This window comes from Aplidium turbinatum, chromosome 1 (genome assembly GCF_918807975.1).
Source record: "Aplidium turbinatum chromosome 1, kaAplTurb1.1, whole genome shotgun sequence".
Taxonomy (NCBI): domain Eukaryota; kingdom Metazoa; phylum Chordata; class Ascidiacea; order Aplousobranchia; family Polyclinidae; genus Aplidium; species Aplidium turbinatum.
In genome coordinates this window covers 52,265,963-52,279,758 of record NC_137472.1, presented here as the reverse complement: position 1 = coordinate 52,279,758, position 13,796 = coordinate 52,265,963, and the positions used below count along the sequence as shown (strand labels likewise).

The window sequence follows — 13,796 nt, the reverse complement described above, 5'->3', positions numbered from 1 at the left end:
CAGCAACAATTTCATGTGAAAAATGGTAGAAATCGAACTAGCAATATGACGGTGCTGTTAAAGGTGCAGGTCGGCAATGTGACGGTGAAGTTTATTGAAATTTGATTCTGTCGGATGCAGAGTGGCGTCTCTTTGACTATAGTCCTTGATTTCTCTCAGAGTTATGAAAAGTAATCCGCTCGAGAGAAATGCCTACGGGCCTTCTTAGGCCTATGACTTACTGAACTGATTTTGTCCGCAACTTGTTGTAAAATCTAAATCTCAATCTGACTAAAATATCTACTTACACCGCCACGTACTTTCACTTTCCCACTTTTCTTAGGAAAAGATCCCATCTTCTAATCAAAGCTCATCTCTGCACAGTGAATGCGCAACAGGTTCAAACAGGCACTTCCAAAAGATAAGCCAAACTGTTTCCAAATCGTGCAGGTGAATTCAATTACTCCCAAGACAACATGACTACGAGCTTTAAATTATATGTACAGTTTCAGCGTGTCAATCTCTAAATAAAAAAAGTGTCTTTAAACAGCAAATTAGCTCAAAGTGATCATACTCACGTGAAATGGGCACCTCGATAATAAGTGTTAATGAGGTTAAGCGTGAAGACATTCTACCACCACCACCACTGCAAACGTCACCAAAGCGAGACGTAATTAGAATATCCTGTACCTGCTAACTTGCCTCGCAAACTAACACTTTCCGGTTTCCCTTCGTAAATGATTTGAATTCCAGTGGCAATCACTTCATCCACAGTTGTTTTGTGACGCAGTATCTCTTTGTGAAGCGTCTGAAATGTACGAGTGTGCATTATATTCATTGAGTTAATATATGGTCAGTTTGGTCATACATGGCCAGATAGTAGCATATGGCCGGACATGTCACGTATGCAGGCCTTTTTATTATAGGTCGATGGAAACACATTTGAAATTAGACTAGCAAAAAATAGCTCTTACTGGTATAGGGTACAACAACGAAGCAGCTGTTTTTCAGACTTGTTACTTTTCATGCATTAAACAGGTAAACTAATTAATGATGATGATACAACTAATGATAACAACTAATGATGATAAATTTTTGCTGCCATACTCTGTGTTCTTGTATGAGCTTTGCAACCGCATCTGGATGTAGTGGATTGGCTTGCTTCTTCTCCAACGATTCGATGATGTGCTCCAACCACGCTAGTGCCTGTTTTGATGGTACAAATAAATTTCATCACAAAGAGAAGAAACAACAGTTTTTCATTTTTGTCACACCTATTTTCGTTTCACTCCAAAATATTAATAAAAAATTACGATGAGGATTACCCAGACAACAAAATCTGCCAAAATGACGGATTTTGCTGTCTGGGTATGTCAAACTTCGTGACCTGTTGTGAAGTTGCCCACAAATCCTTTCGACGTCCGATGGCGTTGTTCAAGGCGGTGGTTTTGTCGCCAGCTGCTGATTGGGAACGCCGGAACAAGGCTTGAATGTCAGTGATGTCACCGTGCAGGGCGTCACGCTCGAACGAACACAGGCTTAGAGGAAGAGTTTGGTGGCAACTGCTCAGTTGATTGAAGTCGTCTTTCTTTTGTGCTAGTTCTTTGCAAAGCATCTGTAAAAAGGTATATTTTTATGTTATCGTCAAGAAAACGTGAGATGACACCATGAAAGATGACATGACAAAAAGAAATCTGAAAATTGAAGATACCAAGAATAGGGAAAGATGGACGAGTCGCTGCAGACAACTGGTAGACCTGATGTTTCCGCATGAAGACCAGGCATCTTTGAAGCAAAATGGAAGATTACGATGATAAAACATTCACAAAAAACGATATAAGATATAAAGTATAGAAAAAAAAAGTACAAAAACTAGAAAGAGAGGAAATCCATCGAAGGGGTTCCGTTTTTCTAGTTGGGTTCTGTTTTTCTTTTTCTTTCTAGCTTTCACTTTCAAAAAAGAACCTTTTTCCTGAGATGTCGCCAGTGCTGGATTCAGTGAGAGAGATTGGATTGACCACTTCATTTACACATGCGAAAGTAAATTTATTCAACGCGTATTTGCAAAATCGGACTAAGGTTTTGTTTCCACATCATTCGCACTGTCCTCTACTGTTTTATCGTAGCAAGATTGCAATGCATGCTTCATCTCTCTTTTTTAGAGCGACAACGTGCTAATAGTTTACTGGTCAGACTTAAAAACATTTCTAAACACTTTTAAAAGAGCTAGATATGCTCTTGTATGTTGATACCACAGCAGTGATTCTCCTTCAAAAAATATAGTTCTCGTGCGACTGCGCAAAAGCATGATGTTAAGGCTTATTTCTTACGCTGTGTTTCTGTCTTGCAGCATTAAGGTCTTCCACACTGAGTGTTGGGGGAACCTCGTCAGATACTTTATCGAGCAAGACACGAAGCCAAGACTTGGTGGCGTCTAGTTGTCTGCGGTAGTCGTGCAGTTCGTACATCGTGCTCTCCAGTAGCTGGGCTCTTGATTGAATCTTCTGCTCGGCCTCGATCCATCGTTGGTTTAAATGCCTAAAATATTGGTTCAACATGATTGGCTGATAACTGGATACTGATAACCGTCCTAAAGTTGCACCCAGGGATAATAAAAGCAATCACATGGCGCTATGCCATCGGGCGGCCACATAGATGGTTATACACATGAGATCATACCGAATTAAACAAAGTTAAAAATCAAATTTCTGAAAATGTTTAACAGTATCTGCAGGTTACTCCAACCAATGCAGCTTGCCTAAAGCATTGCCAAATATCGTTTTTAAACGTATATAATGGTGGAAATGATGCAAAATACCTGAATTTATCTTCCACCATCTCGGCATTGTCAGTGGCCAAGCGAGGAGTGAGGTTCTCAAGATGCTCAGCGAGCGCATCCAAGCTCGGTTTGTTGGTTTGCATCTCAATGATCAGGCTCTGAACAAAAGATTTCATTCACACAAGAATTAAAGATGGAAATACAACTCAATTGAGTTGAAAGTAAGAGTGACAAATGGAGGTAATATAAACACAAATTGTTACTGCACATTTACAGGATTCAACGCCTTAAGCTTTAAAGTTGAAGTTATTTTCGAGCCTACCGTACCCCAGACAGTAAATCAGTCGTGTTTTTACATTGATTCGATGTCTGCAGACGCATACGTTGAATCAATGTAAAAAGCGACTGATTTGCTGTCTGGTACATCTACAGAAATAATGTCACAATCATAGAAACCCACCTTTGCTTTATCCACTCTATCAGGAGTGCTGTCCGATGAATTCCTGATGATTTGGTCGGCTTCGGACTGGAAACGTTGCGTCAACTCTTCAACTCGGCTCAAGCAGCTGTAATGAAGAGGATCATAAGAATTACAATTGATTGAGTTTCGCTGTTTAGCAGCATGATCGTTGCTTAGTTGACAGTGTAGATTCGTTTAAGCCTGATGCTGCGAGTTCATTGTGGTAATATCGAATTACACGAGCTTTCGGAACACAGTTCCCTAGTCATGTGCTATGACGAATCATAAGAATTATCATGATGATGCTGATGGCAAATAGTTATTGACTGAAACTACCAGGAATAACCAATCAAGGCTTTGTCAGTCCGAGGGTAAAGATTCAAAACCAACCAACCGACTATTGTTGCCATTATAAGAATGAAAATAAATTAATTAAAATCTATTTTTCAACATAAATTTTATTACAAAAAGATGTTTTTTTTATTTTCGATTGTCCGTTTCACCCTCCACAAAACGAAACCTTCAAGACAATGCCAATTATGCACAGATTGCACCGTTATAGATTTGTACACAACGTTAGCTGCTGTCACGATTTCGTTTGACTCCAAGTATGATAAATGTTGCTTCATGCTGACACCGTTTTTACGTTAATGTCAATTTTTTTGCTCAGAGTTGTTAGCTTTTTTTTCGGGAATTGCAGCTTCCACCATCAGAACATGTTCCTTCGCTTGTGCGAGTTACCAAGCTTGAAATACTTTTCATATAAGTTGGTTTAATTAATCATTTCAATCCTTGTACGTAGCCTATAGCGTTTACATTGTAATTTCACACAAGTTCGCAGAAAAATTTCAAACAACTAAGTCGTCTGAGGATTGATTTGTTGAAAGTACCCAGATATCAAAATCCGTCATTTTTACATTGATTCAACGTCTGCAGACGTTGAATCACTGTAAAAATGACGGATTTTGCTGTTTGGATGTCGGTGTGTCTTACTAGTTGAAGTCTTCAGTCACGCCGAGGTTTCTCTGCTGTGATTGGTTCAAATTGCTTGCGAGCGAGAACAGCCGCTCCCACTGCGATATCAAATCATGGAATTCTGTGACGTTGTGGTCACGTGCTGCAATACGTAACAAAGCTTTGAGTGACCAACATTATAAAAAAGTAAATTTAACAAGTCATAAAGTTCGTTGCTTCATCATATTTCCATCATTTGGCATTTAAATAAACAGTAAACCTTCAATTACAGTAGATGCAGAATCAATAGCAAATACTACCAAAATAAAACACGCCCAAAGAGTTGCAAACTCAGTCGATGAAAGGAGCCATTACCTATGAAACTCAGTATATGGGCCATGCCACATGAGCCACTAGAGGCTATGCAAATGCTTGATAATACATCATACTATGGTTACATCATATAAACAACATCAACAAAGCTGACACGACTTCGACCTGAAGAGATGGTTGATCCTTGAACTTACATTGGCCAAGCAGCGACGAATATTTATCATCAAGAAGAGCTATGACTCCTTTCTTGTCTTGAATCTCATCGAAGATCTTCTTGCACCGGGAGGAATGATCTTTGGCGGCATCGTATGAAGTCTCGACTGGAATGTCTTCAAGTTCGTGGACGGTTTTTCTCGTGGTCGTGAGCCAATCCTTTAAACGCAAGAATTCCAAGTGAATGTTAAAACCACAAATGGCAATGCACAGTTTCATATTGGTACAGGTAGAATTATTCAGCAGTAATGCTTCGGCTATCGTGACCTTTCGCTAAAATGACCTTGTCGAAAGTCCCTTCAGGTGTCACTATAGGCGAGTTCTACAGTAATTGCTTAATCATATCTCGATATTTGGATAAATAATATATACATCTATCTAGCCAGTTAACAATGAAGGTCAAGGCACTCATTTTCTGTTTGTCCTTTCGTGTGCATCTGAAGCAGTCATATCGTTTCATCTGCGACACAAACGGATTCTGTGTAACGAGAACTTTTTAAAATGCAATTTAGTAATATTTCTTCCAGTGCACTTTATAGTGTTAGAAATCTAATAAAAATAAAACAACGTGAAGAAAAAAATAGTGACTGAAATGAACTCAACCGAAACCAAGAATCCAGTGTGCAATACAAAGTTGAGGCAGGGATAGTACAGTGAGTATCAGATAAATTTTAAAACATTAACCTTGAATTCATTTTGAATATTTGTAACGTCCTGCCACCCTTCTTCTGTCAATTTGGCGTCACTCAGCATTTGCAGCAATTCATTTTTGAACTCATTGAGCCTTTCGACAAACGGCTGGGTGGCTTCGGTATCACAAGACAAGCTGTCTTCCAGAAAAATTTCTCGTCCTAAAAAAAATTCAACCATTTGTCAAATACGTTTTGCTTTATTGACAATAAACCAGATAGATAAGAAACAAAAAGTTTTTCTTTTACCTTTAATATCTTCCATGATAATGTTCAGATCCTTGACACGCTGCATAGCTTCGTACAAACTGGTCGGTGGGTAGGCGGTAAGAACACGCATTGAAGATTGCCGCTCACCAAGCCAAGCTTCCAGCTCGGCCAGATTCACGTTCAAGTCTTGGTGACGATGAACAATCTCAGTCAACCGCTCCAGCAGCTTAGAGGCGGCACTTTCTACTGTGTCGTAAGTGGTCTGCGTGATTGATAATATGATCAGTGTCATTCTTCTTTGTGATGTCTATTTTTCTTGATTTGCAGTGATATTGATTTACATTAATCTTTAATAGTATTAAAAAAACTTTGACTTTATTTATTTAAAAATAAAAAAATATGCAAGATTACTGGAGAGGTCAATTTTGGTATGTTGTGGCCAACACCATTAACACAAAGCATTGAAAATTTGTATGAAATAGGAATATATGCAAAAACAATATGGAGTAGTTGCTCCTAACCCTAAGAGCTTCTTTCATGAAGATTAGAAGTGTGATGTCCATTCACGAGAGAGTTGTAAATTAGGAAAGTTTTATATAACAGACTGCTTCACTCTGGTATGAAAATAATCGTTTTTACATACCTGTAAGCTCGCAAGCTGTGTCTGGATGATGGCGTCCAGAGATTCTTTCGCATCTTTATTCTCATCATACTTGCTTAATAATCTTCTTGCTAATCCTCCAACAGCATCCACTTCGTTCTTGAAGTTCGAAATTTCCTCCTGAACGACCAAATACTCCATGAGCTGCTCCTCCAGATCTTTGGATGAAGATGTTTCGTTGGAAGTTAACTCCTAAATCAAAATCAGTTTTAAAAAATTAGTTCTTTCTGCAAATTGGGCATCTTTTTAAAACGTTCAAAAAATTTTAAGCACTTCAAAACAACGTTAATTTTCGTTATTTTATTGAAATTCATAGCCCAGATATCAAAATCTGTCATTTTTACATTGATTCGACGCCAACAGACGTTGCAAAAATGTAAAAATGACAGCTTTTGCTGTCTGGAAACCGCTAACCTGAGACGAGGTGAGCATTATTTGTGACGACTTTCCGAGCAGCCACTTCTCAGCAGATTGCAGCGCGTCGTGATAATCTTGATGGGCTTTGACCTGGTCAAGTAAAACATCAATTTGACTACAAACTAGAAGTGGTCACGAACCGAGCTGTTACGTTAAGTGCTACAAATTGTAGAAAGATTGGAAATATCGTTGCCCGTTTTCATCAACGAACATCATAGCACCGCTCGCTGGTGATGGTTAAAAATTGAAAACCAGGAAAATTCTTGCTTTCATAAGTCTAAAACGAATTTAAAACGACAATTCTCAATGAACAACAGTCCTAGAAACCCAGACCTTGATATCAAGAAAAAATTCAAACGTTGAGAAACAAACATACATTCGCTTTGAGGTCCTCAATCCTCTGCTGACTCAGTTCTTGAACCCGAAGAAACTTTTCATTGATGTGTTCCAGGTCGTGGGGATCCACTGCGTTCGACGGGACTTTCGACGACTTATTGATGACGTCATGAAGTACTTCGCGATGCTTCGCAATGTCGTCATGGTAACCAATGTACCTGTGGAAGCGAACGAAAAATGTATAATAAAACTTCTTTTTTTCTTTTCATGCTAAACTTTGCTTCTTTGTTTGAAAAAAATGAAAACATCTTATAATTTACATTGCCGAAATGTGAAATTAAAACAATGCTTTGTTGGAAATAGTAATCATAAATATTTTTTATTTTGACTCCACTTTGTCAATTAACAATAGAATGTAAAAAACGCAACCGACACCTGGAAGCAGTGAAAGTCTATAATACAGTCATCGAGTGAACTGCTCCAAATTGGCATACCACAACTGTCTTACCCAGACTTTTCCTATAGTGTTCAGCAATAAACTAGCGCATACCTGGCCAGTTGGGCTTTCTTTTCAAATAATTCCAGTTTGATGTCTGGCTTCACTTCAACCTTCGCTTGTGCCCCCCTCAGCCAGTCTGACAGTGCCTCAAGCGCCACACCATAGTCCTTCTGATAGTGCAAGGTTCTATGAAGACTGCGCTGGGAAGCTTGGATTTTGATGTACAGGTCCTATGACAAAGTTAAGTTGATGACGACTGTGTTGAAATATATCGAAACTCGCAAAGCATCGCAAGGTTTCAATATATCTGAGAAAGTCCCAGCCTGCAAATGAGATCTTTCTATAAGGATTCAACGCCGACAGACGTTGAATCAACGTAAAAAGGACTGATTTACTGACTGAGAACCAATCGTAAAATTGGTAGTTCAGTGCATTTATTTACATAATGCCAATTTACTGTGGTGCTGTTCTAACCATTACCTACTGCAATCGTTTCAGAAGACTTTCACAAACCATAAGTAGTTATTTTGATAAAATATTTTAAATTCTTTGCCTGCATTGAACTTAACTACTCGTATTAGTCATGAGTCATGACGAACAATTTGTTGCAGTAGATAAAATTCCACTCGACCAAAAAAGCTGAGGTAAAACGTAATGCCTTCGAGATTAACAAACGTTCAGTGAAACTTCAAAAAGCTCCAATAGTTGCAGCTAAGATACCGCAAAATAAAGCTGCACCGCTTTACATCCAGTTTATAAGATAACTCATCACTTCAACTCACCTGCAAGTCGCTGTGCTGAGTAGCCACTTGGTCACGAATGTTAGCCTGATACTTTTCATCGATGGACTGCAGTAACTTTATGGACTTGTCCGACAGTTGAGAGAATGAAGCCTTTCTTGATTCAAATTCAACCAGAAGTCCATCAAGCTTCTCACAGCATTCCTGCGAAAGACGACCGGGGTCTCATTTTGTAATCATGCAAAATGTCACAAGCAACTGACTATTGCAAAGCAACAGAATCATCCAGTGATGTAGCTAAAAATCAAATTTTAGGGGGGGGGGAATCAACTGTTGGAGGGGGGAGAAAATATTTTAATGTTTGAAATAATGAGTTTATTTAAAAATATAGCTACTAAATGCAGCCAAATATCTATGAAACGTTATTCAATACACTAAAATGTCATTAAAGCCTTGTAATAGTATTAAAAACAGATTTTTTTTTTTGGAGGGGGGGGGCAATTGCTACTCCAAGCTCCTCTCCCCGTGGCTACATCCCTGGTGTCATATAACGTCCAACAGCTTCGTTTTCGCAAAGTGAGACATGATAGAAACAATAGCACAAAAATGATACTTTTTATTACAAAATAATTGTTGACTTGATTTTACAGTAGTTGCTCCGCAAAAAATCGTACAAAAACATAGAGTAGAATACGGAACAAAGGTCCGTCGTAGCTTTACAACAACAATACAAATTTGAAATAGTTGTTATTCTCAATCATACCTCTGTGTTTTCAAGTTGCACATTTTCTGGGAGGGTGTACACAACGTATCTGTCAGACGCACTGGTAAGCCACTTATCAAAGTCTTCGCTCTGTTCATCGTACTCGGTGTGTAGTTGCAACACACTCTGATATAACCGCAACCGATCTTTGGTCTTGATCAGCAGAGCCTGGTATCTTGAACTCAAGTTGGTAACCTGCAGTGGACGCAAAAAAAACATTGACAAGACCGAAAAATCGATACATTAATCAAACATCTATTTGTGTATAGGCAACTATCAGTTATACAACGGCTGCCTGGACGAGTGGTGAGAGCCCTGGTCCGACGTTCGAAAGGGCGCTGGTTCGACACCGCTCAAGGACATGCGACTGTATCGTTGGAAAGACACTTAAGGCATATCTGACGTTAGATACAAAGATAGGCTTCTTTGCCTTCCCGTCCACTTGATCTAAATCGTCCACAACCGGAAGTAAACTTGGATACGACAAAAAAGTTACACAACTTTTCTCATAAAATAACTCTTTGGAAACATTGAAAACATGATTGCATGCGTACCTGTTTTCCCATGTTTCCGTCTGACGATGAAAACGTCTCAAGAAGGTGTTGTGCTGCCTTGTTGAGTTTGTCAACCTTCGCTCTGTTGTCGGATATTTCGTCAGTGTAACGTCGGAACCTGTCGACTGCCTCCTTGTTGTCTTGCAAGTCGCTCGTCAGTGATATCTGGACAAGAAAAGTTCAAACGGTGAGCACAGTCTTTAGTAACGAATACTTAATCGATGTCTTGGACCGTGCTGGATGTGTTCGACTGACAATCAAAAGGTTATCGGTTCGAATCTCACTGTAAGCACGTGATGTTGTTTTATCAAAATGCTTAACGACAACCTACAAGGTGAAAAAGAAAATTAACTTCTTTTTCTCGTCTGTTTAGTGCAAATTTTCACCAATAGGCTGATATTTAGTAATAGTAAAAAAAAACAATTGTCACTGATTCCGATCCTGAAGAGAACTTACTTCGGCATCAGGGCATTGTTCTATCGCGTTAATCCAGTCTTGAAACTCGGCACAGAGTTTTTCAAACTTGTCCGTGGCGTGGAGGAAGTTCTTGGTGGTTCGCAAAGCTTCAGTTAAGGCGGTTCTATAGTTGAGCCATTCTTCCTTTAAATTCTGCGTGAAAATGGAGGACTTAAAATGAGTGCCTACCACGCTCGTTTGCCTTGCACAGTACCGCAACAACAAAAGACCTAAAATCACAAAGTAAAAATGTTAAAAGGAAATACAAACTTGAAGTTGAATCTTCACAGTTTTGTCCGCACTGTTCTTCTTTCCTGCATTGAAAGCTTGTTTCAACTTTTCTTCCCCTTCAGGCAATTCTTCTTCGTACTTTTCTAGTGTCTGTTTAAGTAAAATGCTTTTTGATAAATCATTGTCAAAACGCAAACGAAGCCAAAACAGTAAAGTATCTATCTTTCTTTAAATACATCAACAATATATTATGGCAGTAGGTCACTTTCCTTCAATGACTCTTTCACTTTCAGCAAAAAAAGTTATCCTTGTATTGCTAATAAAACGAAACGGTGGCTAATCGATATAGGAAGCAAACCCCAATCACCAGCATTCAACGTAGTTGCGACATGCTACCAAGGTCTAACAACGATCACTTTTCATTGAATGAATGCAAAAGTTGTATATTCACTGAACAAGCATAGCTGAAACTTACCTTTAAGTTTTCAGCAAGGACTTCTTTTCCTCCGGTTTGGTCGGACAGCTTGAACAATTCGACAGGTTTCCCAGAAAACCAGTCGGTGAATATGTGCAGGGCTTGGTGGTAATGCTGAGTGCTTTCCGCTGCACTCTCTACTTCGTTGAGTAGTTCTATGTCGAAACAACGTCGATTAATATCCAATAAAGATAACCGAGTTGCTACTTGATGCAAAATTTGATTGTATATAAATTGAGCGCAAATTGGCATAAACAAGCTTGCACAAAAATAGTCCTTTTTCAGGTTTAGAATAAATTTTTACAATAAACTTTAAATTAGAACTTAAATATTTCAGATTCATCGAAGAAACGTTTGTGAAAAACTGCAAAGTTGAATGAAACACAAGCTGTTGTTTAAAATCTATTCTACGATCCCAGACGGCAAAATCCGTCATTTTTACATTGATTCAACGTCTAATGTAAAAACGGCGGATTTTGTCGTCTGGGATATAGGTAAAACCTTTAAGCGAAAAGCGTTTCTAAAAAATGTATAGCTCTCCCATGATGACATCACAACACATAAAACCTACCTTGTGCGGCGTTAAGCACATCTTGGTACATGTCCCGCAGTTCGGCAGCGTCCACCCTTGTACCACCGGCGTCACCAGTGGCCTGGACTATCTTGCTAGCGCTCCGCTGGGCTTGCTCCATCAAGGAAGCATGCTGCTTCACCTCACGGTACAACGCTCGGCACTTCTCCAAGCCGCTGAATGTCGTGTCGCTTGTGGTCGACTGTGATAACAAACTAATATTTAGAATTAAAAAGTTAATTTAACGCATTCGTTTTATGTTCTTTGTTATTGTAGTAACACCAACTAAGCAACCACAGTATGCGATGCAACAGCACCTTAATCAATGGGGAAAGGTGGTAGAAACTGGTAAAGTTGAAAAATATGCGTAAACAGTTATTCGGGTGCCTTGGTTGGTAATAATCTTGGTGTAGACAAAAGTTGGCAAAGTGACAAAGCTGTGACTTTGAAGAAGCAGAATAAAACTGACGGCCAAACAAAACAAAGACTCAGACGAACCACATTCCATCACATGCAAAACTTATTCATGAAATTTATGCGAAAATCAGTAGATTTGAAACAAATGAGCGACTTATCCATCACAAATTAAAGCGAGTTCTACAGCAAAATGTTACCAACCTGGTCAGCTCTTGCGTTCCGCTCAACTGCTATGCTGTGGTTGATCTGTTCCACCCAAGCTTGCGCGTTTCGAACAGATTCTTCGTACTCTTCCCACAATGCAATGCAGGAAGAAAGTTTTGCTCTGAATGACAAGTTTTCGAACAACTAGTTAGAAAAGGCCTATTTTGCGATTATATACCAAGACAGTAAATCAACCGTTTTTTTTACATTGATTCAACGTCCGCAGACGTTGAATCAATGTAAAAAACGGTTGATTTGCTGTCTGGGTAGTATTTAAAAAGAAACCAATAATGAAATTTGTATAAAGGGTCCCAGTTTTTTGTAGTAATTGCACATGCATGGTGTACCTCCACTGTTCAGCCTGAGCCATGTGCTTCTCCCATGTTTCCTGAAGAGATTTCACTTGGGCTTCAATCGCATGTCGCCCCTTGGTGGCAGTGCTGGGTAACACTTTTTCGCTGCGGCCTGAAAGGATGACAATAGACTAACATCATTGCAACCACATTAAAGTAAAAATTGCTGATAAATTTAAGAGCTTTAGTGTTTTCATCTGACAGTCTGAGCCAAGGACTCTTTTGCATTACGTCATCATATACATATACGTCATTTTACGTCACACTAATCGGTTACGTCATGAGAATTCTGAAATTAAATCGATTTGTATGAAAAGAGATGGGGTCCAGTCCTTTGTGTTAAACATTGCTGAAGATTCTTTCTCCTTTTAACTTACCAAGCATCACGTTCAGTTTAATCTCGCCATCTTGTCTGCTGGCTATCAGCTGGTCCAGCTTCCCCGAGCGCTGATGCAACATAGCTTTGCCACCGACCAAGTTGGAGTAAGTTTCCATGCGCCTACCAAAGTCATTCAGCCATTCGTGGCATTCAACGTAAGAGATTTGGTAAGACTGATGATCCAACAAATACTGTTCGCTACACTTCAAGGCATCCTGCGATTGCGAAAGCATAGTTTAGTGATTGTTACAATTATTCGCATATGAAAGAAGAAGAACAGTAAGAAATGTCACACAAAGTAAAGTTGAATTACAGGACTCTCACAATCTAGAAAAATGAAAAGTGATAGAAACAGACCAAAATGGGACTTGAGTTACTGTGTCTAAAGAAGGGCAAGTAGTGAACTTAAATAAAAAAAAACTTTAACGCTGAAAGTGTTGCTTACATAATTAAATCAATTTGAATATAATACTAAGGTTAAAGTGTTTCGAAGTCAAACACCATGCCAGTGTCTAAATTTAAGCCAAAATTACGGTATGCACGTCGACAGGAAAATTCCTGAGTGGTATGAAACCTTCTAAAACTAAAGTAGTCCGGGAGCGGGGATGGTTGACCCTGCATTGTTGTATTAAGTTTTTTTTACTGTTGATTTTGGTAGCCAAGGGTCTCTATTTTCAGAAACTGGTTGATGACATGTTGTCACCTTTGGGCAATTTGAGAAATTCAAGATGGCGTCCAAGATGGCCGCCATTACCTATAAATGACCATAGCTCCCTATCCATTCACCTTAGAAAGGTGATTTTTGTCTCTATACCTAGGTTGTAGGGGTCAAGCTATCCATTAGAACGAAGTATTACGTTAATATCGTATTACATACATAATGGTAATTTCCAAGATGGCGTCCAAGATGGCCGCCATTACCTATAAATGACTGTAACTCCCTATCCATTCACCTTAGGAAGGTGATTTTTGTCTCTATACCTAGGTTGTAGGGGTCAAGCTATCCATTAGAACTAATTATTATCTTAATATCGTATTACATAATGGTAATTTCCAAGATGGCCGCCATTACCTAAAAATGGCCGTAACTCCCTATCCATTCACCTTAGGAAGGTGATTTTTG

At 39.1% G+C, this 13,796-nt stretch overlaps 1 protein-coding gene across 1 annotated transcript in view; it reads right to left on the bottom strand.

Annotated features, from left to right (window-relative positions):
• LOC145782777 (nesprin-1-like) overlaps nt 1–13,796 on the bottom strand; it is a 188,243-nt gene that overhangs the window by 64,953 nt on the left and 109,494 nt on the right. Inside the window, exons 67-90 of the mRNA XM_082594541.1 lie at nt 12,672–12,888; nt 12,289–12,406; nt 11,939–12,062; nt 11,321–11,522; nt 10,750–10,904; nt 10,314–10,424; nt 10,044–10,196; nt 9,588–9,752; nt 9,034–9,228; nt 8,313–8,474; nt 7,582–7,760; nt 7,072–7,249; nt 6,693–6,785; nt 6,261–6,470; nt 5,657–5,879; nt 5,403–5,569; nt 4,700–4,877; nt 4,212–4,335; nt 3,219–3,324; nt 2,798–2,916; nt 2,310–2,517; nt 1,367–1,594; nt 1,087–1,185; nt 670–787 (exon numbers count right to left, since the gene is read on the bottom strand). Coding sequence (XP_082450667.1) covers nt 670–787; nt 1,087–1,185; nt 1,367–1,594; nt 2,310–2,517; nt 2,798–2,916; nt 3,219–3,324; nt 4,212–4,335; nt 4,700–4,877; nt 5,403–5,569; nt 5,657–5,879; nt 6,261–6,470; nt 6,693–6,785; nt 7,072–7,249; nt 7,582–7,760; nt 8,313–8,474; nt 9,034–9,228; nt 9,588–9,752; nt 10,044–10,196; nt 10,314–10,424; nt 10,750–10,904; nt 11,321–11,522; nt 11,939–12,062; nt 12,289–12,406; nt 12,672–12,888 — 3,832 coding nt within the window. The remainder of the gene's footprint in view (nt 1–669; nt 788–1,086; nt 1,186–1,366; nt 1,595–2,309; nt 2,518–2,797; nt 2,917–3,218; nt 3,325–4,211; nt 4,336–4,699; nt 4,878–5,402; nt 5,570–5,656; nt 5,880–6,260; nt 6,471–6,692; nt 6,786–7,071; nt 7,250–7,581; nt 7,761–8,312; nt 8,475–9,033; nt 9,229–9,587; nt 9,753–10,043; nt 10,197–10,313; nt 10,425–10,749; nt 10,905–11,320; nt 11,523–11,938; nt 12,063–12,288; nt 12,407–12,671; nt 12,889–13,796) is intronic.